The 27,457-nt window shown below is 51.9% G+C and overlaps 1 protein-coding gene across 1 annotated transcript; it reads right to left on the bottom strand.

The window, feature by feature from the left end:
* Positions 1-1,218: 1,218 nt before the first annotated feature.
* On the bottom strand, positions 1,219-27,167 carry ABHD12 (abhydrolase domain containing 12). Its single transcript, XM_008068619.1, has 13 exons — positions 27,139-27,167; positions 26,721-26,845; positions 19,494-19,599; positions 16,567-16,686; positions 13,936-13,966; positions 11,702-11,747; positions 9,318-9,447; positions 8,350-8,387; positions 7,941-8,020; positions 6,789-6,871; positions 4,170-4,248; positions 3,050-3,177; positions 1,219-1,831 (listed from the first exon to the last, which is right to left on the bottom strand). The coding sequence occupies exons 1-13, from the start codon at positions 27,165-27,167 to the stop codon at positions 1,792-1,794; spliced, it is 1,035 nt and encodes a 344-aa protein (XP_008066810.1). The 3' UTR covers positions 1,219-1,791.
* Positions 27,168-27,457: the final 290 nt, after the last annotated feature.

The raw sequence follows: 27,457 nt of genomic DNA, 5'->3' as shown, positions 1-27,457 counted from the left end.
CCATCTATGCCTAGCCATGGGGACCAAGACTTCCTCCCTAAATTGTGCAGTTGCAGATTGAGTCAAAAACGGGAAATGAGCTCAGGGCTCAGTAATGCCCCAAAGACCCAAGAACAGGAGCACCATGGCCCTTGACCTCAGACCCAGCAGGTTATGCAGGGCTGGCGACGCAAGACCACCTCATGCCCATGGGAGCACTGAGGTGACACCCTGGGAGTCCTTGCAGTATGCCCTCAGGGCTTCCACACAGCTCTACACCTTCCCTCTTTTGTGAGGACAGCCCTGATCACAGGTAGATCTGCCAGCCCATTTGTGGCAAAACCCGCAGGCAACACTTTCTGCCTGGACCGAGGCCATGAGCACAGTGCCATGGGGCCCTTGGGTCTCAGGAGCTTACGCCAGAGGCAGCAACTTATGCTCTGTGTGCTCTCCTCAGTTCGTTTTGTGAAAAACAGATAGCTTGTGTTTTTTTTTTTGGTTTTCTTTATATCCCACCTTATTCCCCCAACAGAGGATTTGAGGTAGGTTACGGAGACAAAAATGTGAAAAAAAGGATGGAGACTGGCCCAGGTAGAGCATGTTCCTGTTTAGTTGTCAGGAGAGCAGCTGTCTGATTTTTTTCTCATAAAGGGGTGCCCAGCTCGAGTGACCCTCAGGGCCTCACGGAGACTATGAGGGGCTGGATGGTACGTCCGCCAGGATCTGCCCTGTGGGGAGATCCGAGACCCAGAGACGGGTGGCGTCCTTCTCAGTGCTCTGGGACCACTGCAGACATACCTAATCGGGTGCCAGTTCAGGGCAAACCCTCCCAGAAGGCAGATCAGGGTGTCATAACCTGACCTCAGGAAGAGTCTGTTCAAGCCTTAGCCCTGGAGTAGGAAAGATGTTTGTTCAGATCTGAGACTCTGAGGGACTCTTAAGGTGCCTCAGAAAGGAGAGGTAACATGCACCAGCCCCCAACCCGTCCCAGCTGCTAATGCTGGGCCAAGACTTGGAGAAGCAGATGGACAAGGCCTCCCTACCACTGCTGAGTTTCTGAGCTGCTGGGACTGGACAGTTTCATAGCCTGAGGACACAAGGGAGGAAGGCCGGTTGTGAGGAGTCCTGGAGTGGCTCCAAAGTGGGCAGGGAACTGAGGGGCTGGGCTGTGGATAGGGTGCCGGGCCCAGAAGTAGGTATCCACTGTTCCTTCTTGCTCTGTAGAGAAAAAGACCAATAGACCACCACCTCGACGACTTTATTCTTAAATAAATGCTCAGTCTAAGGCCAGGTTAGATGGACAGGTGGGTGAAGTGCAGATCCAGGCACCTCCGCAGTGGTAAGTGGGCCAGCCCAGGGGAGCAGGGGTGGCCGAGGAAAACAAGCGGGTATGCAGGGCAGGAGGGGATGACTGAACCACTTGAGTCCGCTCAGTGTATGCCAGGATGGGGCAGAAGGTACTTGCTCCCCCATGTCCTCCGCAGATGGGCCTGAACCCGTGCACCCTGCAAGCTCCTGTGCCCAGCTCAGGAGGCATAGGATCCACTAGGTGACAGCCGGCTGCTGTCCCCAAGCCTTTCCAACACAGCTCAGGCTGAGTGGCAGCAAGAAGGGGAGACGGCCAGGGGCCCACCGCCACACTCCACACAAAGCCATGCCAGGCCACCAGGCACCACAGCCCTCATGATGTGCACCATCTGCCTAGCTGGCATCTTGAGTCCTCCCTCCAGGCGCTGGGCTCCAGGGTGCTGGGCTGCTGTCGGAGAGGGGGAGCAGGGCAGAGGTCTTCATGCTTCCTTTCCACGGCCAGATTCAGTGCTGGTGCTCAGGTTCCGACTTCCCCAGGAACTCCCTGGAGCAGAGGACAACCAGGAGCCATGTCACGTGAGCTCAGACCAGAGATCCCATGAACCACACTCTGAGGAGGCAGAGGCCACACAGAGATGGGCAGTGGAAAGCCTGTGAGGACCTCACTCCCACATAGAGAAATACTCAAGCAGGGCACAGATGGCACCACCCTTGCTTCAAGTCCCAGCACAGAGAAATAAAGACAAGGTCAGGACCTGCTGTTCTTGATCCTGAACACTAAGCTGTACTCTGGTCTGAATTTTCTATAATATATTCCTTTTATAACAGGGAAAATTAGAACGCCAAACCAAACCCATACTTTTAGCCACAGCAGACTTCTAAAGGATGTGGCTTTGCCCTGGAACTTTCCAAGGCAGCTGGAAAAGAGCTGAGGTTTGCAGCAGAAACTCATAGGGACACACCTCACTGGGGCTGGTGCAGGCAGCCAGGCTTAGTCTACTGCAGGGAGAAACTGGCATCTAGGCTCACTTTTTGGAGCCTCCTGGGACAACACAGCAAATATGACAGACACTACTAGTGCAGTGATCCCCACAGGCTCTGTGCTTAGAAGCCCAAGGAAAGCACAGTTCCCTGTCCCATGTACAGGGAGCTTAAGCATCTTACTCTGGCCACAACCAGGCAGTTGGTTGACAGGGACTGGTCCAGTTGACAGGGACTGGCTGGCCACAGCACAGAAGCCAGGGGCGGGAGCCATCCCAAACTTGTTCCTTTGTCACCATTACCAAGACCTCACTGTTGTACAAGGGCCCTGCATCTAGCCTAGACAGGGCCCGGGACAGCTGGGAGCAGTCTCCTGAAAGCAGCTGGGGACTTGGCCTTCTAAGGAACAGGTCCAAGGCCAGGGCCCCATGTGCTCCTGTGAGTGTGTAGGGAGCAGTCTGGGACCTGACCCAGCATGGCCATGCACTTCCTGTCACGTGTCCTGTAAGGTGACCCATGTACACCGTGTATCTGCACCCAGTGTATGTCCATGTAGGCCTGTGCAGCATGGAAGTCACCACTCTGGGACTAGAGGGAATAGCCAGGGTGGAAGGAGACAAGTACCCTCAGACCCTCTGCAGTTGAGAGGGAAGGCTCTGAATCACTGTGGTTCTTGGCCCCACTGAGCCTCCAAATTCTTCAGCAGCTGCTGCCGGCCATGTGCCTGGGCATGAGCCACCGATGCCCAGACAACGCTCCCAGGGAGAGAGGAGGGTCTCACCTCAGGATCCGAGGAAGCTCGGGGCTCTTATAGATGTACTTATGCCTGTATCCGAGGTCTGAGTGGAAGGGGATAAACTGAACTTTGAAGTCTCGGAAGCTTCGAGATGGTGCAGCGATGTTGTAGAGCTGGGGAGAGGGAGAGACAGGGTCACAGCCCACTGACAGCATCTGGCACCGGGGCCCGAGGGAGACTTGCCTGCAGCCTTTTCTTCAACAAGGACCAGTCGACAGAATGCCCCAGCCCTCTGTCTCTGCTGCTCTGGCAGCCTGTCATGGCCAGTGGCCTGTGGTGGGCACCTAGAGGCTTGGGGGTGGGCTGGGGGGCACAGGACCCCAGGCTTGGCATCTCAGCGCAACTCCATTCAAAACCCTCCCTCTGTCCTCAAACTTCCCAGACTGCCCTTCCTTGAGGGAGCGGCCAGGCTGTCCTGGGACGGCTCCGATGGTAGGAATGACAGATGAAGGACATGTGCCTTAGCTGTGTGCTCCCAAGCCGAGGCAACCAGCATCAGCTCCCAGGAGCCATCTCAGCCCCTCTCACCCCCCACAGATGAGGGCATGCTCTATGTTCCTCCCAGTGCCGAGTGGCAGACACCTGGGAAAGGAACAGCCCTCTAGGCTTCCCTGCCCCGCCATGGAGGAGCCAGGCAGCATGCTCAGACCACTACAGGCTACACATTGAATCCTGCTTCCTGGCAGCAATGTCTAAGCACATGTGGCAACATGCTGTGCTTCTGGTCTCGTATAGAGCTGAGGCAAGAAAATAGTCTAGAGGGTCCCACCTGGGACCCTGCCTTGAGGCTGGGATACCCTCTTCATACAGGGCTCTTTCCCTTCAGCCAGTCATTGATGAGCCCCCACCTGCCCTCAATTGGCCTGTGTAGGCTGGGCGCCACCTGCTTATGTTGAAGGCATCTCTGTGGATGGCATCACTGGTCCAGCCCTGACATCAGGCCTCTGCTGCCCACCCCAGGGAGATGTGGTGACCTGGTGTGGCCCACGCCCAGCCGTGCTGCAGTGCGCAGGTAACACCTCCCCACCCACCAGCACCCAACCTGGCCCACAACCGAGTCTGCATGACACCTGCCACACCAGAGGCAGAGGCCCAGGACACTCACCTTTCTGCCGAGCTGAAAGGGCACCACCGGGTCGTCCTCGGCGTGCAGGATGAGTAGGGGGCAGGAGATGTGCTTCACACTGTGGAAGGAGGAGAGGTCTTGACTCAAACCAGGGAAGGGGCAGGGCCACCCGGCCCTCTGCCCACAGCAGGGATCTAGGTTCAGGCTGTGCTTCACCGAGGCACTTAACAGCCCGAGGATGGCTGGGTTTTCTTTTATTAGAGAATTAAAAGCTAACTTTCCAGTTGTTTCTAGCAACATCTATTCCAGTTGGTGACAAGTGTCAATCAAATCTAGAGATCCAGTCATTCACCAAGACTTGCCCCCCACATGTTCTGAAAATTTAAATGGACTGTTTTACCAATAGATCTATTCTTTTTTTTTTTTTTGAGTTGGAGTCTCACTCTGTCACCCAGAGTGGCCTCTCTCGGCCACCGCAGCCTCGATCTGCTGGGCTCTGGCGATCCTTCCACCTCAGCCTTCCAAGTAGCCGGAATTACAGGCATGCGCTACCACGCCCAGCTGATTTTTTTGATTTATTGTAGAGAGGAGGTCTCGCTGCCCAGGTGGGTCTCGAACCCGCGGGCTCAGGCAATCCACTCACCTCAGCCTCCCAAGGCGCAGGATTACAGGCTGAGCCACCAAGCCCGGCTAGATCTATTCTTTAAAAGTTACACAATAATACTTACAAACGAATGATTTACATGGGCCGAGAAACTTATTGCAAATGGATGTTACTAGGAATCTGCTAGTAAAGAAAGTCAGTGCCCGCTAATGAATCTCTGGTGTAAATGACATTAAAGGTTGCTCCAGCTTTAAACATTTACAAGTGAATTAAAATTTTCAGTAGGTTCACTAAATCCAAATCCCCTCAGCAAGCCACATTACAGAGGGACAGGCTGCCAGGACAGCAGGGCCAGGGTCCTCCTGGGATCTCACTGTGGGGATGCCTGACTCACATTTCCACCTGAGTCCCGATAGGGCTGTGCGCCCCTGAAGGCAGCACTGGCACTCCTGGCACATCAGCAGGACCCAGCAGGGAATGCTCCCATCCCCGAGACGCCAGCCCTGGGCACCTGTCTATGACAGTGGTGTGAGCACCTCTTGTTCCTGGTAGAGTGCTCTTCATGTGCATGTCCCTGTGGCCTGGGGCTTCAGGGGGCAACAGCAAGGAAGTGGCACAGACCCCCGCCCACCCAAGCTCAGGAAAGTCCCTCTGTCCAGTGACATGAAGCTGGGCAACCCTGCCACACGTTCAGCCAGGAGCAGCTTCCGGCATGGTGCTTGCCTGTGTTATCTATTGAGTAACATATTTACAAACAATCAGGGCTTTTGCTTATAATATCTGTTCAAATCTTAGTTTATTCTGGGTTTTTTTTTTCTTTTTTTTTTTTTGAGTTGGAATCTCACTCCGTCGCCCAGGCTGGAGTGCAGTGGTACGCTCATAGCCACCCCAGCATCGACCTGCTGGGCTCCAACGATCTGTACACCTCAGCCTTCCAAGTAGCCAGAACTACAGGTGCATGCTACCATGCCCAGCTAATTTTTTATTTATTGTAGAGATGAGGTCTCACCAAGTTGCCTGGGCTGGTCTCGAACCCGTGGGCTCAGGCAATTCATTCGCCTGGGCCTCCCAAAGTGCTGGGATTACAGGCCGAGCCACCGGCACAGGCCTGTTTTTTTATTCTCAGAATCAAAACATACTTGAAAAATATTCAGCTTTTTCATATTGTTTCAAAAGTGCAGATTTTTCAATGTTAACTGAATATTTATATAAAGTTTTTTTATTTCCCTCTTTTTTGAAGAAATTAAAATCCATGAAATAAAAATATCACAAAGATAATGTCAACAGAATCTGGAAATGGTTTTAAGAGTCCTTTACTAGATTTTTTTAAACTTTTGGTTTACCTACCTGATAGAATTTTTTTTTTTTTTGAGTTGGAGTCTCTCACTCTGTCGCCCAGAACGGAGTGCAGTAGCACACTCAAAGCCACTGCAGCCTCAACCTGCTGGGCTCAGGTAATCCTTCTGTATCAGCCTTCCAAGTAGCTGGAACTACAGGCACACACCACCACACCCAGCTAATTTTTTGATTTATTGTAGAGATAAGGTCTTGCCAAGTTACCCAGGCTGGTCTCGAACCCAGGCTGGTCTCGAACCCCATGGGCTCAGGCAATCCTCTCATCTCAGCCTCCCAAAGTGCTGGGATTATAGGCATGAGTCACTGTGCCTGGCCAGAATTATTTTTAATAATAAATTCTGTAATATCTTTTTATAACCAAACATAAATGGCTGAGGCAAAGGCATTTTTTTGAGTGACGGTTAATATTATTGCTTTAACATATGCCCAAGAGTTCTGGTTTTGACTATTTTCAAATAAAACAACTAGGTGAACAAAATATGTAATTTTAGTATTGCTGCAGTTCTGTCATCTTTTCATGTTTCTGATTTCTTCCTGCTACAGCTCTCTGTATGGTTCTCCCTTTTGCAAGACTTGCTAGAGAACCACGCAAGTGTCTGAACCCCACCCTGTTTGGTAACTGCAACTGAAGAGGCTTACCCTGGGGGTTCTCAGTGTTTTTCTAAATTGAAAAATTAGCTCTCTATCATAGTACTCACTTTTCATCATTCGCAAATTTAATTCCACTGCTTGTAATAGGATCGAGGAAGAACCAGTCAAACCCAGGGAAGTATCGATATATCTGAAGACAAAATGGGAGCCATTTTCAGAAGAATTAAGACATACACATGACTCGAGGGTCAAGGGTGCAGACAGTGTAAGTCCAGGGATTTACAAGGCATATCCTTAATGACCTGTCCCTGAGGGACCTGGGGTGCCATGCAGCCAGGGACTGCTGGAGCTGTGCCCGGGGCACCTCCCACCCCATATGCTGGCTTTGCTGCTGGGGACAGAAGAGTCACTGGCCAGGCCCACAGACCAACTGTAGTAGGGGCTGCCCAGCGGACAGGCCCCCCCACATCTGAGCAGAAGCCATAATCTAGCACAGACAGCAGGGCTGCCACCCCTGAGAAAGTGGGGCTCACAGTGGTTTCCTCACATGATTTGAGAAAAACAACACAAAAAAGCAGGTAATAAGACACAATCCCCACCACTACACAGTATGTCCATGTAACAAATATACATGTGTGCCCCTGAATCTAAAATAAAAAGTTAAATCTTAAAAAAAAAAGGAAGGTAAAATAAAGGGCTCTTCTGGTCTGAGTAGAGCAGGGTGAGGCCTGGACAGACAGATGACACCAGCTTCAGAGCACATGACCAAGCAGGAACACTGGAAGCAGTAATGTGTGGGGGAAGAAGAAAACCGCCAGGCTTCAGAAGAAGCTCCCAGGCTCTTTCCAGCTGGGGAGAGCAAGGGTTGCAGGGCTCTGACCCCATGAATCCCCACCAGGCTCCACAGGGAGGACAGACTCCCCAGACCATGGAGCCCAGCTCTCCATCACTGTTTGTCACACGTGGCGGCTGCACTCCCGCAGACCGAGGAAGTCTGATGGCAGCAGCCCTTGGCTGCACTCATGGCAACCAGACCTGCAGGTGATGATGCCACAGATCCTAACCTGTCCCTGCCCTGCTATAAGTCACAGACTTCTCAGGCAGTTCTGCAGGCAGCCCAGTGCCTGGAACTAGGGTTAAGGGTTTTAATAAAATCTGCATCTGCATTCGTTAGAGTGTTTACACAGTTATTTTTATCCTGTAGTTATTTACTTATAGTGATTTTATAGTAATGAATCATGAAAGTAATCTGTACTTGCCACTGAAAATGGATGGCTCTTGGCTTCTTCGCGGATATTAGTGAATGGAGACTCCAATATAAGAGCATCTGGCGGTGTCTCTAGATAAATATAAAAAACAAACAGGGAACTAAGTGGGGTGCAGGAAGCCGGCGACGAGGACAGTCCATGGGGTTCTGAGGGACCCCAGACAGGATGGGGAGTCCAGGCCTGCCCTGCCAGCCAGTGCTGCCCGTATCTCCTCTGCCCAGGAACCTCTCTGTGGCTGCCCAGAGGTGAGAGGCACCCAGGGGACCCAAGGAGGCCCCGGCCACTCCCGAGAGCCACGCTTGCTGATGATGCCTAATAGGAGCCAGGCCCGTGAGGCTATAGGGAGGGCAGGGTGGGCAGCCCAGGGTCCCCCAACTCCTGGCTTGCAGCAGGCCCTTACCTCGCTCACAGAGGCGCCGCACCAGATTTGTAGCCACTCTGGAAAAAAGAAAAATGGTTCAGTTGAATTATGATAATGGTGGTTTCACATGAGTCAGTTCTTATGCCAGAAGTTCCCAGAAAAGCTGCAGGACCCACAGAGTCATCAGGGACTCAGGGCAGACTGGAAGGAATGAGGATGTCCCGGGACTGGGGGGTGGGGCACGGCTACTTGGCTGTCGGCTGGCCCCTCCAACGGGGATGGCAATGACAGTAGGCCTCCATGCCCTGCACCTCTCACTACCCAGCACCCCTAGCTCACCTCCTCAATGTGGGCACTGCTGGGTCAGGAACACCACAGCCAGGGCTGTCCACTGGCCAGGGAAGCCTGGATCTGCCTGCCCTTTCCTGGAGCCCCCCAGCCTCTTGCCATCCCAGGACTACACTTGGAGTACCTGCCGACAGGCATGGGAACTGCTGGTGCTCCTCGCCCCTCAATCTTCCCACAAGGGGCAGAGTGGCCTAGGCCTGTGGGACGCCATCCACGTGAGCCACTGCAGCAGGGAAAGGCAGCAGATGGGATGAAAGCCTGGGTCCCCACAGGGGCAACGAACACCAGCAGGGGCAGCTCGGGCTGGCCATGGTATAGCTCCAAACACTTCCTGTCTCAGCCACATAGGCTGCAAACCGCCTACCATTCCCTCCCTTGGCTCTGAAGACACCTCCTCCTCAGGGCTGCGGCCCCTGCCAAGACACCTCTCCCTCGACTGCCCACATCCATCCTGGACATCTTTGTGGGCTCCTAGGTACCTACCTACCTCCCAGCACCCCCAGCAGGGGCAGGGCACAGGGCTGGCTGGGACTAATGATGCCACAGGGCCCAGAGGCAACCAGGACAGCTTGGGGTCATGGCTCTCTGCAGACCCCGGCTGGAAAGTCACCATGAAGACCTGCTCCTCCTAAAGACCACCTCCCACTGAGAGTTCTTACCCAGTGCCCAGGGAATGGCCCCAGATATACACAGGGTTGTCACCACTTCTTGCTTTGATCCAGTCAAAAACATGGAGTGCATCATATGTCATTCCCCGCTCTGACGGCACTCCTACTGAGTCACCCCAACCTGGGAGGGAGAAACAGGAAAAACCCCAAGAGGAAGAGGAAGTCAAAGGCAGTTCAAGAAACCTGGACACCCCCCCGCAAGGGCCAAAGCCAGCAGAGAGTGGCCTGCCCTTCCTGAGCCTCATCTCACCATGCTGTGGGCAGGGCAGGCAGCACCCACGTCCCCTGCAGCACTGTGAAGGAGCCCAGCAGTGACCCTCGCCTGCCCCTGCTGACTGGATGAACCAGAGGTCCCCTCATGGGTCACTCTATGTTGGTGAGCTACAGATGTGAGTGGTGACTCGCAGGATTGCTAAGTCAACAAAATGATCCCAGAGCTTCAGATGCTGCCCCGCAGAGACTGCCACAGACAGTGCGTCCTTAAGCCCAAGCCAGTGGCTCTCCTATCTCTCCTGAAGGGTAGCCCTCCCTCTCTTTTCTTCATAACAGTCTCTGCCATTCCTCCTCCTCAGTCCTATGAGGCTCCCACCTCCTCAGTCTACAACCCCTGAACCCACATGGCTTCCACATGCACCCTCCCTCATCTGAGTCCCGCCGAACAAGTATGTGGGTGGGGTGGCCACTAGTGGGACACCAACCTCCTCAGCACCTAGAGCTCAGTAAGGGCAGACCCAGGGTGGACCAGTGAGAGTCCAGCCTACTCAGGGCCCAACAAGGAGACAGGGTGGGGAGTTGGGAGACATCCAAGACAAGGAGGAGATTCCTGAGTCCCAGGCAACTCTGACCCAGAAAGGGAAGGGGGTTGGTTCACCTTAGGGTCTGAGCATCTGGCATGCATATCAGAGGAAAGGTCACCAGCACTGCCTCCAGATGACAACCCCCCACGTCCCCTCCCCCAGCATCCAGCAAAGGTCAAGTGCAATTGTCTGTGCAGCAGCCCAGTATGAGTCACCATCAAATGACTCGAAAGCACCACAACATGCAGAAAGAGCAGGTTCTGCAGTGTAAGCAAACCCCACAGTCAGAGCAGGACTGGCCACTCCCTGCCTCATGCACCAGAGGAGGGAAGGGGCAGTGTGAAGGGCCAGGCCAGACCGGGAGCTCAAGACACCCAGCAGGAGTCAGGGACATGGGGAACATGAGGCAGAGACACAGGGACAGAGACAGAGATAGAGACAGGGACAGGGAGACAGACAAGGACACAGGGACAAAGGGACATGGACAGAGAAAGGAATGGGGAGACAGAGATAGAGACAGGGACAGGGAGACATAGAGACAGGGACATGGGGACAGACAGGGACAGGGAGACAGAGACAGAGAGAAACAGGGACAGAGAGACAGACAGGGACAGTGAGATAGGGAGACAGATAAAAAGAGACAGGGATGGGAAGACAGAAAGACAGACAGGGACAGGGAGACAGACAAAATGACAGAGACAGAGATAGAGACAGAGACAGACAGGAACAAGGAGACAGACTGAAAGAGACAGGGATGGGGAGACAGATAGAATGACATAGATAGAGACAAGGAGATAAAGAGACAGAAAGACAGAGACATAGGAGCAGAGAGGTAGGGACAGAAACAGAGGAACAGACAAAGAGTCAGAGAGACAAGAAAAGAGAGACAGAGTCAGGGAGACAGAGAGATGGGGCAGAAGCAGAGAAAGAGACACAAAGAAAGAGAGATGGGGCAAAGATGGGGCTAGTGGTCTCTAAGACCACCTGGAAAAGCAGAGACAGTAAGGACAGAAAGGAGCATTTTTGTGGGTTTCCCTCCTAACAGAAGCATGGGGGGCAAAGAGGCCACCCCCTCACTACCCTGACACTCATAAGGTAGAATGTCCATGGTGACATCAAACTGAGTCCTTGATCTGCTCTGTGGCAAGCCCTGGCTCATCCAAAAAAGCAGAAAAGCTGAGGGCAGAAGATCTGTCTTCTCTGCTGTGTCACATCTTCACGGCTTTGACCAGACAAGTTGCATTGAGCATAAAACCTATCTGACATCACTGGGGAAAGTCTGTGTCCAGTCAGGAAAAAAGGCTGTTTTCTACATGCGAAGTGTTACTGACAGGGCACACACTGGGGGCTCCAGGTGCCTCCACCGGGGCTGTGTCAGGAAAGCTGGCACCTAGGACATGCATTACTGAAGACCCCCATTCTGTCCCCCGTGCGACAAGGCTGCCGCTGCCACAGGACATAACCTAGCAAAAACAAGCACTAGACTTGTGCCAGACTCGCCCCAATCTCTCAGAGCAATGCCCGTCAGATACCACAGGAGGGTGAGGTGCCCCAGACACACATTCAAAGAAATCTCACCTCTGTAGTCAAAGGTGACCACGTGGTAACCAAGGGAACTCAGCACCTGCAACATGAAAACAAACATCGCTGGCAGCACAGCCAAGTGTCATTAACTGAGGGCAGCCTGCCTGACTGGGCCATCGGCTGTCCCTGTGCCATGCACACAGTGGGGACCCCACAGACATTTCAACATGCTGCTTGATTCCCGCCTGGGCCTCAGGAAACCCCGATGCCACCGCTGTCAGGGACTACCAACTACCTCCACCTGGGGAGTGTAGGCAGGACACCACTTCCCACTGCTCAGACGGTCAGGGGACCCAGCACAAACTACTGCAGTTCCCAGAAGGGAGTACCACATTCACTCATGTCCCTAGGACAGATAGCTCCTCCAGTACTGCAACATGATACAGGTCCCCAGGAAGAGGATGCTGTCACACAGAAACCTCATCTAGAGACTCTCACTGCAACCCAGTATTTCTCAGATGTTGGACTCAAACTCCTGGGCTCAAGCAATACTCCTGCCTCAGCCTCCCAAGTAAAGGAGCTGGGACAGGAGCACACCACCATGCCTGGTTAATTTTTTATTTTATTTATTTACTGTGTTACCCAGGCTATTCTTAAATTCCTGGGCTCAAGCAATTCTCCTGCCTTAGCCTCCCAAAATGATGGGGTTACAGGCGTGAGCCACCGCACCCAGACCCACTATTTTTTAAAGCCTTGTGGACTAGCTGATCCCTCTCACACACTCCTGATCATTCCTCACACACCCCAGCCCTGTGCCCTCTCTGGGTTGTGCCCGGAGCAATGTGGGAGGCTCACCCACCACCACGTCACCCAGCATCACTGCTCCCCTCTTTAGGAAGGGAGCTGGGAGCTTCCCTAGGGCAACCTGTGCCTCCCTGCCAGCTTCCAGTTTCCTGCAGAGCCTACACCCAGGGCCAACCTGCTCCAAGCACCACTGTTGGCCTAGTCAGAACGAATCGCTTCTATTATAGAACCTCAAAGATGGCCAGCAGCCTCCCCTTTCCCAACCTGGCCATTTATTCAAGGGCAGAAACCCCTCTAGCAGCCCAGAGCAGGTGAGTTCCTCTGTCTGTGTCACTTTCTGCCCTGGACAAATGCAGATGTCCTCTGGGGGCACACGGGGATGGGTGTGAGCCTGAACACTGCTCCTGCAGCCTCCAGAGCCAAACGCCCCAGGGAAGAAGGAGATAAGAAAGATGATAATCTGTCTGTCCAGCCATGGCACCTTCGGCCTGGGAGTCTTGGGCACTGCTGGGGTGAGCCTTCAGGTCAGCCTCAGAGACCATGGGCTTCTTTTTCATTTCATGTACAAGAAATACAACATTTAAGAAAACAACAAACGCCTTTCATGCAGTTTCCAGTTTCTGCCCACAGTCTTCCAAGCCCAGACACTCTGACTGTGGAGCCTAGCCCAGTGACAGGCAAGGCCACAGCAGAGCTAGCTAGGGCCTGCCTCCAGCATGCTCCCCACAGGTTGTGTTAAAAAGCTCCATATACATATACACAATGGAATACTAAGCAGCCATAAAGAAAGACAAACATATGGACTTTGCAGCAACTTGGATGGATTTAGAGTCAATCATACTCAAGTGATCTATCACAGAAACAAAGAACAGAGTACCATATGTTCTCACTCATAAGTGGACCTTGAACAGTTACTATAATACTATAAGAAAGGAATTGGCAGTAGTGGGAAACTGCTAGGGAAGGGGGAGGGTGGGATTGGCAGTTGAGGGAAACTGCCAGGAGAGGGAGGGGCACACCTCATCAATAAGGGTGCCTACATAAGAACATTTGTATAAGCCAGGCTCGGTGGCTCAGCCTGTAATCCTGCGCCTTGGAAGGCTGAGGTGAGTGAATTGCCTGAGCCTGCGGGTTCGAGACCCGCCTGCCCAACTTGGCGAGACCTCATCTCTACAATAAATCAATAAATCAGCTGGGTGTGGTAGCATGCGCCTGTAGTTCCAGCTACTTGGAAGGCTGAGGCGGAAGGATCGCTGGAGCCCAGTAGGTCAAGGCTGCGGTGGCCGTGAGTGTGCCACTGCCCTCCAGCCTGGGTGATGGAATGAGATTCTGATTTTTTAAAAAAAGAACATTTGTATACCTAACCCTGAATTGTACCCAACATCTTTAAAATAAATAAATTTAAAAAAAAAGCCCCACAATGGCTAGTTCAAACTTAAGAGTTTCCCTTCAGGAAGGAGCAGCCAGGAACAGTCTGTACTCACCTTGTAAAGCTCCACGCGGTGGTCACCTCCTCTGTAGAAGCAAACAGGAAGTGGGCATTAGTGCGTCCTCTCAGAATTGGCCCAGGTCAACCCCAGGGGGCCCGGAACCTCGGTGACTTGGTCCCGCCCATACCAGGGAGGGTCCAATGGTGGATGGGTGACCTCTTCTCGGGTCCCCTAAGGGGCCCCACGCTTGCCTCTGGCAGTATCACGCCAAGAAGGGACAGTCTTGGCACTGAGTGGAGATTTCTTAATTACTACTTTTATGGTTATGCTCCAATACATGATGCATACCTACAGCCCCAAATGCAAGGGAGACAGCACAGTTCATTCCTACTTGGCCATCCAGATCCCAGTGTTCAGGGACACCTGCATCCATGGAAGCTGTGGCGCTGACCACAACCTGCACAGGCATCTCCCTTCCCCTCCACGCCTTGGCCAACTCAGGACTCTGCTTAGCAGTGGGTTCCCGTCCTCGTCTCCTGGTCACCACAGCTCTGTCCCACCTGCCGCTACTTTCTGCTTGCTGCCTCGGCCAGCCTGCACTACAGTTCTTCATGTACATGTGCTCTGCAGGTGGGACATGCTCCTAGACACGAGGTGTGTATAACCAGTGTTTAGCCATGACCTTGGCGGTTGTTGCCGAGTAGTCTGAGAACGGCCTTATGGGTGGTAACAGCGTCCCAGCCCTCACCAGCAGACAACAGCTTTACTGGTACATCTTACTACAGGGCCATGTGCTCTGCACACAGCTAACCATGTCTCATGTCTGCACTTCCTTGCTGAGGCCTCACTAGGCCCATCCCACTTCCTGCCCAGTTGATGGATAGATCCCATGGCAGGGTGTTTCCCTTCTTTACAATGGCAGTTTGACATTCCAGGTGCTGGGGGCTTGTTGCTGAGAGGAGACAAGGATGAGGCGGAGGAGGAAGCCAACTGAGCACAGAAACAGAAATACAAAGCAAGGAGCAGCAGGCCCGGGAGGAACACCGCAGAATGTCTTCAGTCATCCCTGCAAGATTTTGTAGTGGCTCTTCTCTGAATTTTCCCTGTTTCCCACGTTGAACAAAAAGGAAAGGGACCAACAGTCCCAGGGCCTAGGCTCAGGGAGACCCAGTGGCACCTCCTGCAGATAATAAAGCCCCCTGTGGTGGAGTCTGGCCAGAGAAGGGGCTCAGAGCATGGGTGAGGCCTGCGGGAGGTGACGGTTGCAGATGGGACAGAAAGCAGGTAGGGGGGCTAGACCTGCAGCCAGGTGGCCTCTGGAGAGCAGGAGGGACAGCAAGCCTCTGAAAGCTCCTTTCAAGTATCAAGTGCTAGACAGGTTCTTTTTGCTTTTTTACCACGTGATCAGCTCTGTAGGGATGAGCTTTGTTCACGGTCAGTTACACAGTCGTATGGCTTCTAGAAAGATGCTGCAAGAGCCACCAGCAGCCACTTGCTGTTTGAAAAGCAGATGAGAAGCATGCCGCAGCTTATCCCAGACACAAGAAAGCAACTGCACCACAGCCCACAGCCCAGGCTGACACTCACTCCGCCCTGTCCCCACCGGCTCCCCTGCCCCTCACATGTGAACTAGGGAAGCTGAAGGAACAGTGAGCTGGTGGTGTGCAGACGAGGTTTTGTGGAGAAAAGGCATCCCTTGGCCTCTTGCAGAGGCTCTTCTGAATGGCAGGCCCCTGGCATAAAAGAGCACCATGCAGTTGTCAAGGCGGGGAGACTGACACCAGTATGGGCTAGAAGGATGAGCCCTGAGTCCACATGAGAAAAACACACAGGGCCAAGCTGGGTGGGCTGACCCACCAGCACGCGTGTAGCTCGCAGACAGACTGGCAGGGCCATGGAGCCAGTGGAGCCATGGTGGAAGCAGAGCATTTCCATAGCGGCCAGCCTGGAGGCCCACCCAGCCCAGCACACCTTGTGGACCTTTCCCCCAGCCTCCACCTCCTGCCCCTTCCTTCGCAGTATTCACTGCCTTTTTTCCAGGAAGTGCCCCTCCACCTCCCCAGTCCACTGTGGCTCCAGCACCACCTGTGCTACCCCAGAGCCATCACACAGCTGATGCAGACCTGCCCACACTCCAGACCGGGTGAGAGACACAGAAGAAACAGGGAAAATAGTTGCCTGCATGCCAGATGCTCCTTCCCCGAGGCAGAGCTGCATCCACAGTCCAGTGTCTGAGCAACACTGAGTTTGCTCCCCACCTCTCACACTGGCAGACACTCTGCCCTCTGAAGTGACAGCAGGAGGAAGAGAACATCCCCCTGGTGAAGCTGGTCAGGGAGACTCAGCCTCTGCACTCAGCCCAGGGTGCAGCTCCACATGGGGCCTTCTCTGTTCCACACAGGGCCAGGGAGACCACTCATCCACCCGCACATAGCCCTGCTAGGCTCTGGGCCTGTTGGAAACATGCTCCATGTAAAGTTCCCCTAAACCCCTTTCCCATCCCATGAGAAACTGCCTTTCCTTTGTTCTTGGGATGCCCTCCCCATGTAGTGGGTCATAAGCTCGATTTTGGGGGACCACAAACTTGCTCTTGGTGGACTTGGCCAACTGAGGATGTACCCTCCCCAAAAGGAGCTGAGCCCCACAGGGAAGACACACCATGCTGTGCAGGCCTCTTTCCCTTACCTGGTCCCTGCATTTCCGTGCAGGTACAGAATGATGGGGTGGTTGGAAGCCAAGGCATCCTCATACCACATCTGGTCCTTCCCTTGGGCATTCTTCCACCAGACAGCAGGGATGGTGTGCCTGGGGACAGAGCGGGGTTGGGAGGGGCCTGGTCAGATGCTCCTCCACACACATGACAGCAACTGTGAGCAACTGCTATAAGCCAAGTGCAGACAGTAGGGAGTGGCAGACCCTGATGACGCAAGGATAGATGAGGGGGTTACAAGCTGTCTCCTTCACTGGAACAAATAACGAAGGTGCTGCAGGTTACAAGGATGGCTGCAACAGTTTCAGAAGGTGCACTGCTGGCTGGTACATGGCCTCTTTGGGCCGCAGAGGCTGGCACTGGAAGCAGGTGCGAGTGGAGTGGTGGGGGGCGGGGTGGGGGCAATGTCTTTCCTTATGAACAGGGAGTCCTGAAAGGTGAGACTTAGTCTGCAGCACTGCCCCCTCCCCCTCTGCAGTGGGTCTAGGATGGGCAAGCACATGATGCAGCCCTGCCGGGTAACAGTACCCCTCCAACTGCCCCGTGTGCCCAACTTATTCATACTGTCCACAGTCGAACTCATAGAGGATTTTAGATAGTGCAGCTGTTGCCTGTGCTGACTCAGTCATGCTGATCTTTGTGGGTTAGGCAAGGAACCCAGCTGGCACCACTGCTAACAGCAAGCAGGTCCCCATGCCTGGCCTGCCCACACACCATCCTAAAGCAGACCCGCAGGTACACAGGCCACGTGGACATACTCTTGTTAGGCCCCATGCCCAAACAGGCAGGCGGAGGATGCAAGTCTATTTAGCCAAACCCTCTCCAAAGAAATACTAAGGTTCATTTTAACACAGACCAAATTGATTACTGTTAATCACTAGAAAGGGTTCGAATTAGTAAGGTTTTTCTGTAAAACTTATCTAAATTCATTCTGAATACCAGTGACAAGAATCTTTAAAACCAACTTCTTATTTTCTAGATTTTTTTTTTTAAGTCAAGGTCTCACTCTGTTGCCCAGGCTGGAGGGCAGTAGCACGATCTTGGCTCACCGCAGCCATGGCCTCCTAGGCTCAGGTGATCATTCCACCTCAGCCTCCTGAGTAGCTAGGACTACAGGCATATACCATCACATCTGGATAATTTTTTTATATTTGTAGACAAGATCTTGCTACGTTGCCCAGGCTAGTCTCGAATTCCTTGGCTCAAGCAATCCTCCTACCTCAGCCTCCCCAAGTGTTGGGATTACAGGCATGAGCCACCACACCCGGCCTTCAGACCTGACATGTCAGCATCTCATTTCTAATGTATATCTCTCTGGTCCACTCAAGCGGATCACTTTGGGGTGGTTCTGGAAACTGGAGTCATCATTTCCCTACAACTATAAACCTGCATGACAGGAAGGTACATTTTAAAGGTGGAAGGAGCTGACGTGCTTGCAGGGGCCAGCTCACCCAAACCTGGGATCCTGACAAAGACCCAGAAAGCTCTCACCAACGGAACAGGACCCACTCCTGGGCCTCTCTTCCCAACCTCCAACACAAAGGCTGAGGGCCAGAGCAGCCTTAGACTTCACTCTGGGCCCCGAGGCCTTCCTCTCATATAGCTGGGGAAGGTCTAAGAGGTGATGGTAAGGGTAGTTGGTGAGCAGAACGCGTTGCCGCCCGAGCGCCCACTGTCGTCACAATAGCACGGCACAGACATGGACAGCAGTGTGCCCATCAACACACAGCGTGGCCATCACTGCCTGGAGACTTGCCATCAGTGTCACTAAATAAAACCTTTTTGGGTAACTGATCATCTATGCAGGTGCTATGAAAGCATCCACCCTCAGTGTCACCACCACAAACACCCCTCTGCAATATGACTAGTTCATGTTACCCAAGAGGAGACCCACCAGTTCTGTGCACAGTCCGTCAAGCTCCTGACAGAAAACAGAAACTCGGAGAGCCCCACAGGCACATGCTGGTCAGCAAATGCTAGAGTAAATCAAATCAGAGAATAGTAGAGGACTCACATCCCAGCACCAATTGCAAGTACAAAAATCTCCCTTCAGCACCAATTGCAAGTACAAAAATCTCCCTTCTGGTTTTATGTTCTTTACCAAGGACCATTGTTAGAAATGTCTGAACATCTTCTCATCCACACTGGGAAGCTACTCACTGCATTTCATTGACAAGCTTCTCACATGCACAGTGCTTTTCTGAGACAGCGGAAAGAGATATTACGGCTACTGAAAAAGAAATGCAGCCAGATAAAGGCGCAGAAATTCAGGCTTGCTTCTGAGAAAAGGAAATGCCACAGTGAGGTTAGTCAGTTTTGATTCAGCTGTTCAGAAACCACTTGTCTATAGGAGAAAATGTTAACATGTATCCTAAGGAGGCAGAGAAGTCACAGGGCTTAAGTCCAATTTAAATCATGGCTTAAAAAGTAAATACTGAGAAGATAGCAGACGCCACCACCATCAAATATTAAGAAGTGCCACCAAAAAAAGCGCCACATGTGAAAAGAACTAAGCTGTTTTCAGTATCTAGATGTCCACATCTCGGAAAAGGTATATTCAAAACTGTGTTTGTGATTCTGTGCTTATGTCCTCTTTGTTTCTAGCCTGTTTTTGTTTTTGTTTTTCTTAGAACAGGCTCTCTAAAAATGATCTAGTTCACGATGATTTTGCTGCTTAGAAAACCTTAGAATGGAGTTTGGTGCCATTTTATCGTGCATCATTCGGATCAAATTTAGCTGAGACTTTCCTTTGGGAAAGGAACAGGTGAAGATAAAAATGAGCAGGCAATGTTTCAGAGGCCAATGTCAGAGATAACACCTGCTGAGCCTCACAGGACCCCTTCCTGCCTCCAGAGGCTGCAGCTGGTGCCACAGCCCTGTGGCCAGGTCACTGGACACTCACCAGACTCCAATGGTCACATCTTCCTCTGGCTGGAGGTAGTAGTTACAGGTGTGATTCAAACCTTGATCCTGTGGTTTTTTCAAGTCAATGAAATATGGAACCCTCACTGTAAGGGACAAAGAGATGAAAGTCAGGATGAGGGGTGATGGATGGGCATGTCTGAATGTACACACACACAGGCACACACACACACGCACACACTCAACATGCACACACACACTAACATGCATACTCACCCATGCACACACACAACATGCATGCACACCCACACATGCACACATACAGCAGAGGTGAAGCTCTCAGGAAGCACAAGCTGTCTTCCTGCACAATCCTGCCAGACTCAGAGGCCTGCTCAGGCAGAGGAGGGGCCAAGGACACAGGAACCCTGTCAGCGGGGCAGGGACGGACACTGCAGTGACGTGGGGTCTGAGTAGAGACTGGAACCACCAAGGTCCAAGGTCGCTCAAGGGGTGTGAAGACGCAAACAAGGAAATGAAAAAGACCAATTGGACAGCAAGAAGGCTAGGATGAGGCCAGGAGACTGCAGAGAGTTCAAATGAGCCTCAGCTGGAGGCTGGCACCAGGGACAGGGAGGGACAGCAGGAAAGGGGATGGAGCCACAGGGCCCCATGACCAAATGAACGTGGGTGGTAGGCAAGGCCAAGGGATTCTGAGGTTTCAGGTATTGTCACTTGACACAGAAGGAAGGCAGAAGGGGAGGTGTAGGACAGCAAGTCAGATGAGTCCTCTGAACCCCACCAAGAGCACAGCAGAGTCAGAAGGTGCCACGGCAGGAGCTCCATATTGAACAGGTCACCTGTCAGTAGGACGGTGGGGGAATACACTGGTGAACCAAATGGTGCAAATCAGGGGCCACTAGACCTGGAAGAACCTCCAGAACATGCCAGCAGAGCAGAGGGGTAAGGAACAAGGTAGGACCACCTGGCACTGTGCACTCCCACCTCACTGCTATCAAAATCAGCACATAGCATCAACATCAACCCCACCACCCGTGACTCAGAAAAACACAGGCAGACACGTGCCAAGCTGCCAATACAGCTTCAAACATGGGGTGGGGCTAATATTTTTCTGGTTTTTTGTTTGTTTGTTTTTTTGAGTTGGAGTCTCACTCTGTCGCCCAGACTGGAGTGCAGTGGCCGCTCCCAGCCACTGCAGCCTCGACCTGCTGGGCTCCGGTGATCCTTCCACCTCAGCCTTCTGAGTAGCCAGAATTACAGGCGCGCTACCACGCCTGGCTAATTTTTTGATTTATTGTAGAGATGAGGTCTCGCCTGCCCAGGCGGGTCTCGAACCTGCGTAATATTTTTCTTATATACCATTGACTTCTATTCCTTGTGATGAACATAATTTTTGAAGATAAATTTAATTAGAAAATGAATAATTAAAAAACCCCACAAGTCCTGAGATGGGGTGTACTTACTTTATACAATGGCAACTCCCCAAAGAGGCAGGGACAAGAGCAGCGTGGTCCCAACTGGGAGCTGGTCACACCCTCCAGGGACCACAGCTGCTGAATGCCATCTTTGGTGAGGAAGGGGCATCATTAAACCCCCCACATAAAAGCAGCATGCCACATGTCCAGCCCTCACTTCCTCAGCTGTCACCAGAGCTCAAGGGACAGGTGCTGACTTATGGGACATGGGGACATACTCCTTCCCCAGACACTCCCTGAGCATACCCAGTCCAAGTGGGGAGATGACTCTTTCACTGGGGCTGCTGTCCACACCTCCAACTTCTCAATCCAGCCCTTCGCCAAGAAGCAGCTACTTTTTCAAAGCTTTGATAAAAGTTTCTCTCAAAACAAAAATGGCAGCAGAGGTGACACTATACCACACAGTTCCTGGGATGGCTGCCATCATCCCCATTTTATAGCTCCTGTTAGGCCACTGGCTCACCTATGACAGAACTGGATTTGAACCTGGCGACCTGACTCCATAGCCCTCACCCTCAACTAAGCAAACAGGAAGTCAGGGAGGCAAACTGGCTCCAATCCCAGAGAGCCTTGAAGCCCAGGAGCTGAGTTGGGTCTCCAAGATACACTGAAGTCCTCACCCCATGCCTAAACATGTGACCTTATTTGGAAATAGGATCTTTACAGAGGTTGTCTGGACATAACTTAACCTAACATAACTGATATCCTTATTAAAAAGGGGAAATTTGGGCTTGGCACAGTGGTTCAAGACTGTAATCCCAGCACTTTGGAAGGCTGAGGCGAGAGGATTGCCTGAGCTCAGGGGCTCGAGAGCAGCCTGGGCAACTTGGTGAGACCTCGTCTCTACAATAAAAAAAAAAAAAAATTAGCCAAGCATGGTAGCACATGCCTATAGTTCTGGCTACTTGGAAGGCTGAGGTGGAAGGATCTCCTGAGCCCAGCAGGTTGACGCTGGGGTGGTTGTGAGTGTGCCACTGCCCTACAGCCTGGGTGACAGTGAGACTCAAAAAAAGGGGGGGTAGAATTTGGACACAGAGACAGACACAAAGAGGAGCCTGTGTGAGGATGACCATGGACAATGGAGGTGGGACTGGGTGACGCTGCCACAAGCCAAGGATTGCTGCTGCCCCCAGAAATGCAAAAGGCGAGGCTGCATTCAGAGTCTCAGAGGAAGCGGGGCCTATAGGACTGTGAGACAACGCCTCTGTCTGAAGCTGCCAGTTTGTGGACTTGCTATAGCAGCCCTAGGGTGAGTCCAGATTTCATTCTGGCAAGGGGACTTGGAGAAGGCTCCTGCCTGGAGGCAGGGCCTGGACAGCAAGTCTGCATTTCAGACTGCGGGAGCCTGCAGCTTAACTCTACACTCCTGGACACTGTCAGCAGCAGCCTAATGTGCAGTTTCTTCTGCAGCTGTGGGGTGGGATGACTCCCTCAATAATGCTTTGAATAGCCATGTCTGGCACCCACTGTCTCCAGACCCACTCAACCAATGCTGCCTGTAATGCTGGAACCACTTCCTAGCCCTGCCAAATGGAGTGTGGGCGTTGAGGGCTGAGGGCCCTTGACCTCATGAACTCAGCTTCAGTTCTGTGTGTGGAGAAGGAGGCCAAGCTCTTGGAACACAAACTATCCTGGAATTCCAACAGGATTCCCTGGCCACTGCAAAGTGATTTTATGATTAGTAGCTAATCCAGAAAGATTCCAAGCCCAAGAAACCCAAGAACTGAGAGGCCAAGTTTTACTCCAGGACGACCTCATTCCAGGCAGTAGCCTCCCAGTTCATGTCTATTCCTGTTTAGAAACAACATGGAAAGGAGGCACAGTGACACAGTGACTGCCCTAAAGTCCAGCAGATGTTACCCATGCCCCTGCCCTGTCCTCAGCAGCATCCCAACCAGCCTAACACGGTGCGAGCCCTGGTAGGTCCTGGGCCTGGGAAGCCCCAGAGTGCAGCAGCTGCAGGAATCGCCTAGCCAGCTCTGCTCTCACCAGCACAGATGCCACAGAGCAAAAGAGCAAGGGCAAGAGGTACTGAGAGGGTTGGCCCATGCAGTGGCATGAGAGCCGCCTCCATGTGGTCAGGTCTTCTTGGCCACCGCCCCTTTGTGGCCTCTGTGACTCCAGGATGCCGCCTGGAGCCCCCTGCCCAGGCCCCCTTCATCCACAGGCTGGAGCAGGGATGCGAGGAGAAGCCCACGGTAGCCCCACAGGAGCGACAGGGCAGCCTGTTTCCCCACACTATTCAGACGTGCTGGCTCACTCACCACCCTCTCAAAGGAACACTGAGACGGCTTGGCAGTGCCGCCCAGGATCCCACACACAGCCCTGACCTGGGGGCCAGCTAGGCCCATCGAGCTGCATCATCTGCAGGAATGAGGTTGCTGGCTTCTCCCCCTCCCGCAGTTTGTCATGATCTACCCTCTGGCCATGTTACCATGTGTCAGCAACCACAAGCCTCAACAGGCGGGATTTAGAAGGAAGGGATCCTGCATCTGGTACTCCATGAGGGACAAGGGAGTGAACATGAGGGTGCCTGGAACACAACCCACTCTGTCCTACTCGTATTAGCTAATTGGAAATCTCTGATGGAGAAAAGGCCGAAGTCACTGAGCTGTGATGGCCATTTCTGAGTGCCCATTGGACTTTAATGCTGGCTACATCTCCTTCCAACCACTGAGGGTAACAGGGCAGCCTGGATCCTAAGAGGAAAAGGTCTGGCTGGGCTATCTGGGTTTTACCGAATTCTAATTACTTGATGCTACAGGAGCTTCCACAAGAAGGAAAGGGATAAGGAAATAAAGAGGTCGGGGCTACAGGGGTTGCTGCTGAGGGGAAGGAAAAAGAGGAAGCTGGCCTCTTGCTTTAAAAACAAATGTGTGATTATAGTTCTGACCTATTTCCCAAAAAGGCCTCCTGAACCAATACATTCCTTTTATCAGGAGATGTGTTCTTGATCTGAAGGCAAAGTAACAGCTGGGAAGATGTTCTGGACTTCAAGACCTTAAATGCTGGTTCTCCCCCAACACTGTTTGGATGGGATCAGACTTGTGAAAAAGTATGAGAAAGCACATATATTAATGTTTATGTGAACAGAAACATACAAAAAATACCAGCAGGAAATAAACTACAGGGTAATTCAAAATTTTCTCAGAGCAACTTTCATTTTATCTATGCTACTCAGAGTTTTTTTAGCCAATCTTTTGTTTGCCTTTAGAACAATCATGTATTTTTTGCTTATGAATATATATTTAAAGTAGAGTAACACCTTAAATCACAGGGGCTGTGCTTCTTCTAAAGCTTACCTATCTGATTTATAAGTTTGGTTTCAAATAGATTTGCTGTAAACTTAAGGGTATGCTAACCATGTTCTGGGCCCAAAAGATTGTTACACTTTTTTAATGCCAAATGGATACCCACCAGTCACGCATCCCCTGGGGAGACAAGAGCAGAGACCACCCTCATCACAACTCCAGGCACTGCACAGCTGTGCCAAGATCTCACCTCCTCTGCAGGGGAAAGGGGGACAGAACTTTGACCTTCAAATCACATGATGGCTGGAAAACCAAAAAGCCCCAGGCTACTTTCAGAGACTGCCCTTCCTCCCAAGGGAGCAGACAGAGGGCCACACTTGGAGAGGGCCTTAGAAGCTAACAGAACAGCTTGTGGCTTCCCAGGGAGGGCAGAGGGGCCTGGGGACTAGGGTTACTCATCATGGAGGGGCAGTCCCCGGGGGGGGGGGGGTGCCTGGAGTGGGGTGCCAAAACCAGGCAGGTGCCTGGAGGTGAGGCTGCGGGAATTCCAATCACTGCCCCCAGGAACAAGGCCCATAGATGCCTGGCCTTTGGTCAGCTTTTCAAAAGAGGCTGGAAACATAATTTTTTATTATGCTGACAACTAAAAATCACTATTATGCACACTGCCATGGGCTCTCCCTGGCAAACAGATGGAAGGAAAGTGTTAGGGACAGGTACCTCCCTGGGAGGCTCAGGACGGTCCCTGACCACACCAGCCCTCCTCTTTTGTACCACGGGGGCTGGGCCAGGAGAACACAAAGTCCTGTTCCCACGGAGCAGCCTGCCATCTCCTTAGGAAACGTGCAAAGTCTGTGGCTGTGTCTCCAGCAGCCCTCATAATTGAACTAAAGAAACCCAATTCAATTCAAACATTTGCTGGGAGCCCACAAACATTTGCTGGGAGCCCACAGCGTGCCAGGCCCCAGGGCAGCACACCCACAGCCCCTGCCTTCAAGCAGCTGCTCCCTCCAGCACAAAGGCACCTGCCCAAAGTAGCTGGAGAAGAGGGCAGGGCTATGTCTCAGGTCTGCTGTTGGTGAATCTGAAACCCTTGCAGCTTCCTGCTTATACCCAAGCAAACCCTTTTCTGTGTGTATTGTGCACATTTAAGGAACATGAGAGAACAGAAACACAAAACTCCTTTGATTTTAGTATATTGCTGGTTAAGTCTATGTTTTTCATGAGTGGCAAAATTTAGAGATGATGAATTCCTAGAAGTTCAGTCCTTTTCCATTAGAAAAATCAAATGCCACTTAGTATACTACGTGATTTTACAATTACTTTAAGATACCTAAATTAAAAATTGATTTTAGATTTACAAGGTCGTAAATACTGACCTTACTATTTCTGTTCTTCCCACTAGTGTAAAGAACAGAAATTCCTTTTTAGCCAGTAACTGCCAAATCTCCATGATTCAGTCTACTGTAGGGGCAGATGCCTGCAGAGCCTGGAGCACTGTGTCACTGCAGACAGGGTCTCCAGCCCATGAAGTGACTGCCCCAGCCCAACCCACTCCCTCCAGCTCTGATCTCTCAGGCCAGGCTCACAGAAACCAGCACCTCTCGATGCCTGCTGTCTGCTTCCCAATGTCTCCTCCCCGCCCCCCACCAATTCACTGTGCCTCTGCAACGTCAGCACCAGTGTTTCCAGCCTCAAGCTCTGGATCACGCTCAGAGCCTACCTCATCCCATTCTCAAACCCCTGTACCTGCTTTGCAGAATGTCACTGGGGGAGCACCTACCCTGGGCAAGCCTTGTTGGTCTCAATCTCGAGCAGCGCAAGAGCAGGCCCTTGGCAGCATCTCGCAGGAAGAAACAGTGCTCCTTCCCAGCACACACACGCATACACACCCGAGTCCTCTGCCTTCTATCCATGTGTGTGAAACTTCCCCAAAAGTAAACACATGGCATGTAAAAGGGGGAAAAAGGAACAACTTTGAAACAAACAAGGTCCAAGATCGCCCATGGAGACTGCAACACCCATAAGGCCAGCACCAGATCCCACAGAAGCCAAAGTACCGCATGACTGCTTATTTTAAAAAGAAAAAAGGCCTGTTTTTTTTTAAGGTGCTTTATTTTTCAGTGGTCACCTTTTCCAAGGACAGTTAACCTCCTAGACTGCACAACTGACAAAGCATCTCCAACATGCCAGCTTCAGATGACTTTCCAAGTCCTCAACATCTCTACCCACTTCAGTAAAGACACATAGATCCAGCACTGGAGTGCGATGTCCACACTCAAACATCCTCCAACTGGGAAGGGGCACAGGGAACTTTCTGGGTAATAGAAATGTCTACTTCTTGATCTGCATGCTGGATCTATCTATCTGTCTCGATACATAAACTGTATACTGAAGAGCTATACATTTCACTACATGTAAATTAAATTTCAATTAAAATAAAAAGACACCAACTAGATTAAGACATCATCATGACAATGAACTCCTATGAAAGTCAAAAGGAAAATGGATGAGAGCACTTACCGAAATTCAAGAATATCAGTTTGGCCTGTATTCCAGGACATAGTTTGATGAGAAATGGAATGGCAATGTACAACCCCAAAACACAGAGAAGGATCTTCCTCAGTCGGAACCACAGGCTCTTCCGCCTGCAAAAGAAAGGCAGGTAGTAGGTCACGAGTCAGTAGTGCCATTTCACTGTGGAGTATCAACAGTATTATCAAACTCATTCAGCAAGAGCCACACATATATTTCCCACATGAACACCACCAGTAAGAAGAGTAACCTCCCTCCTGCCTTTGTTAAAATAACTATTCTACCAGGAGTTGAGGGACGAAGGACCTTTTCTTCTTAAAAGTCAAAGTAACAGTACTGATGATTTCTTATGTTCACCCTTGGGTAAGAATCAGCAGAGAAAGCAGATACTCAGAAACTGCCCCACCTGATATCAGACCCCAGCTGCAACTTCATCTCAGGAGAGGCGTGGGTTACTTGTCAGGGCCTCATAGGAAGCACAGACATCAAAGCCATCAACAAAACCTGTCTAGCTAGGTCCTGGGAGAGCAGGGGGTTGAGGACAAGCCTGTGCCTGTCACTGTGTGTCCCTGCTTTTCCACAAGGCTGGGCCCCTCAAGCCAGGTCGTCATCCCAGGATCTTATGATCCTCTTCTAATACCTTACCAGCTCTGAGAATTTCTTATCCTGTTCCTGACCCCTCTTCAAAAATGTCTCCAACCTAGGGAGTCTCAAATTTATTGGTC

Source organism: Carlito syrichta, unplaced genomic scaffold, assembly GCF_000164805.1.
Source record: "Carlito syrichta isolate Samal-C Ts95f unplaced genomic scaffold, Tarsius_syrichta-2.0.1 Scaffold311350, whole genome shotgun sequence".
Taxonomy (NCBI): domain Eukaryota; kingdom Metazoa; phylum Chordata; class Mammalia; order Primates; family Tarsiidae; genus Carlito; species Carlito syrichta.
The sequence above is the reverse complement of the archived record's forward strand: the minus strand, read 5'-3'. Positions and strand labels throughout refer to the sequence as shown.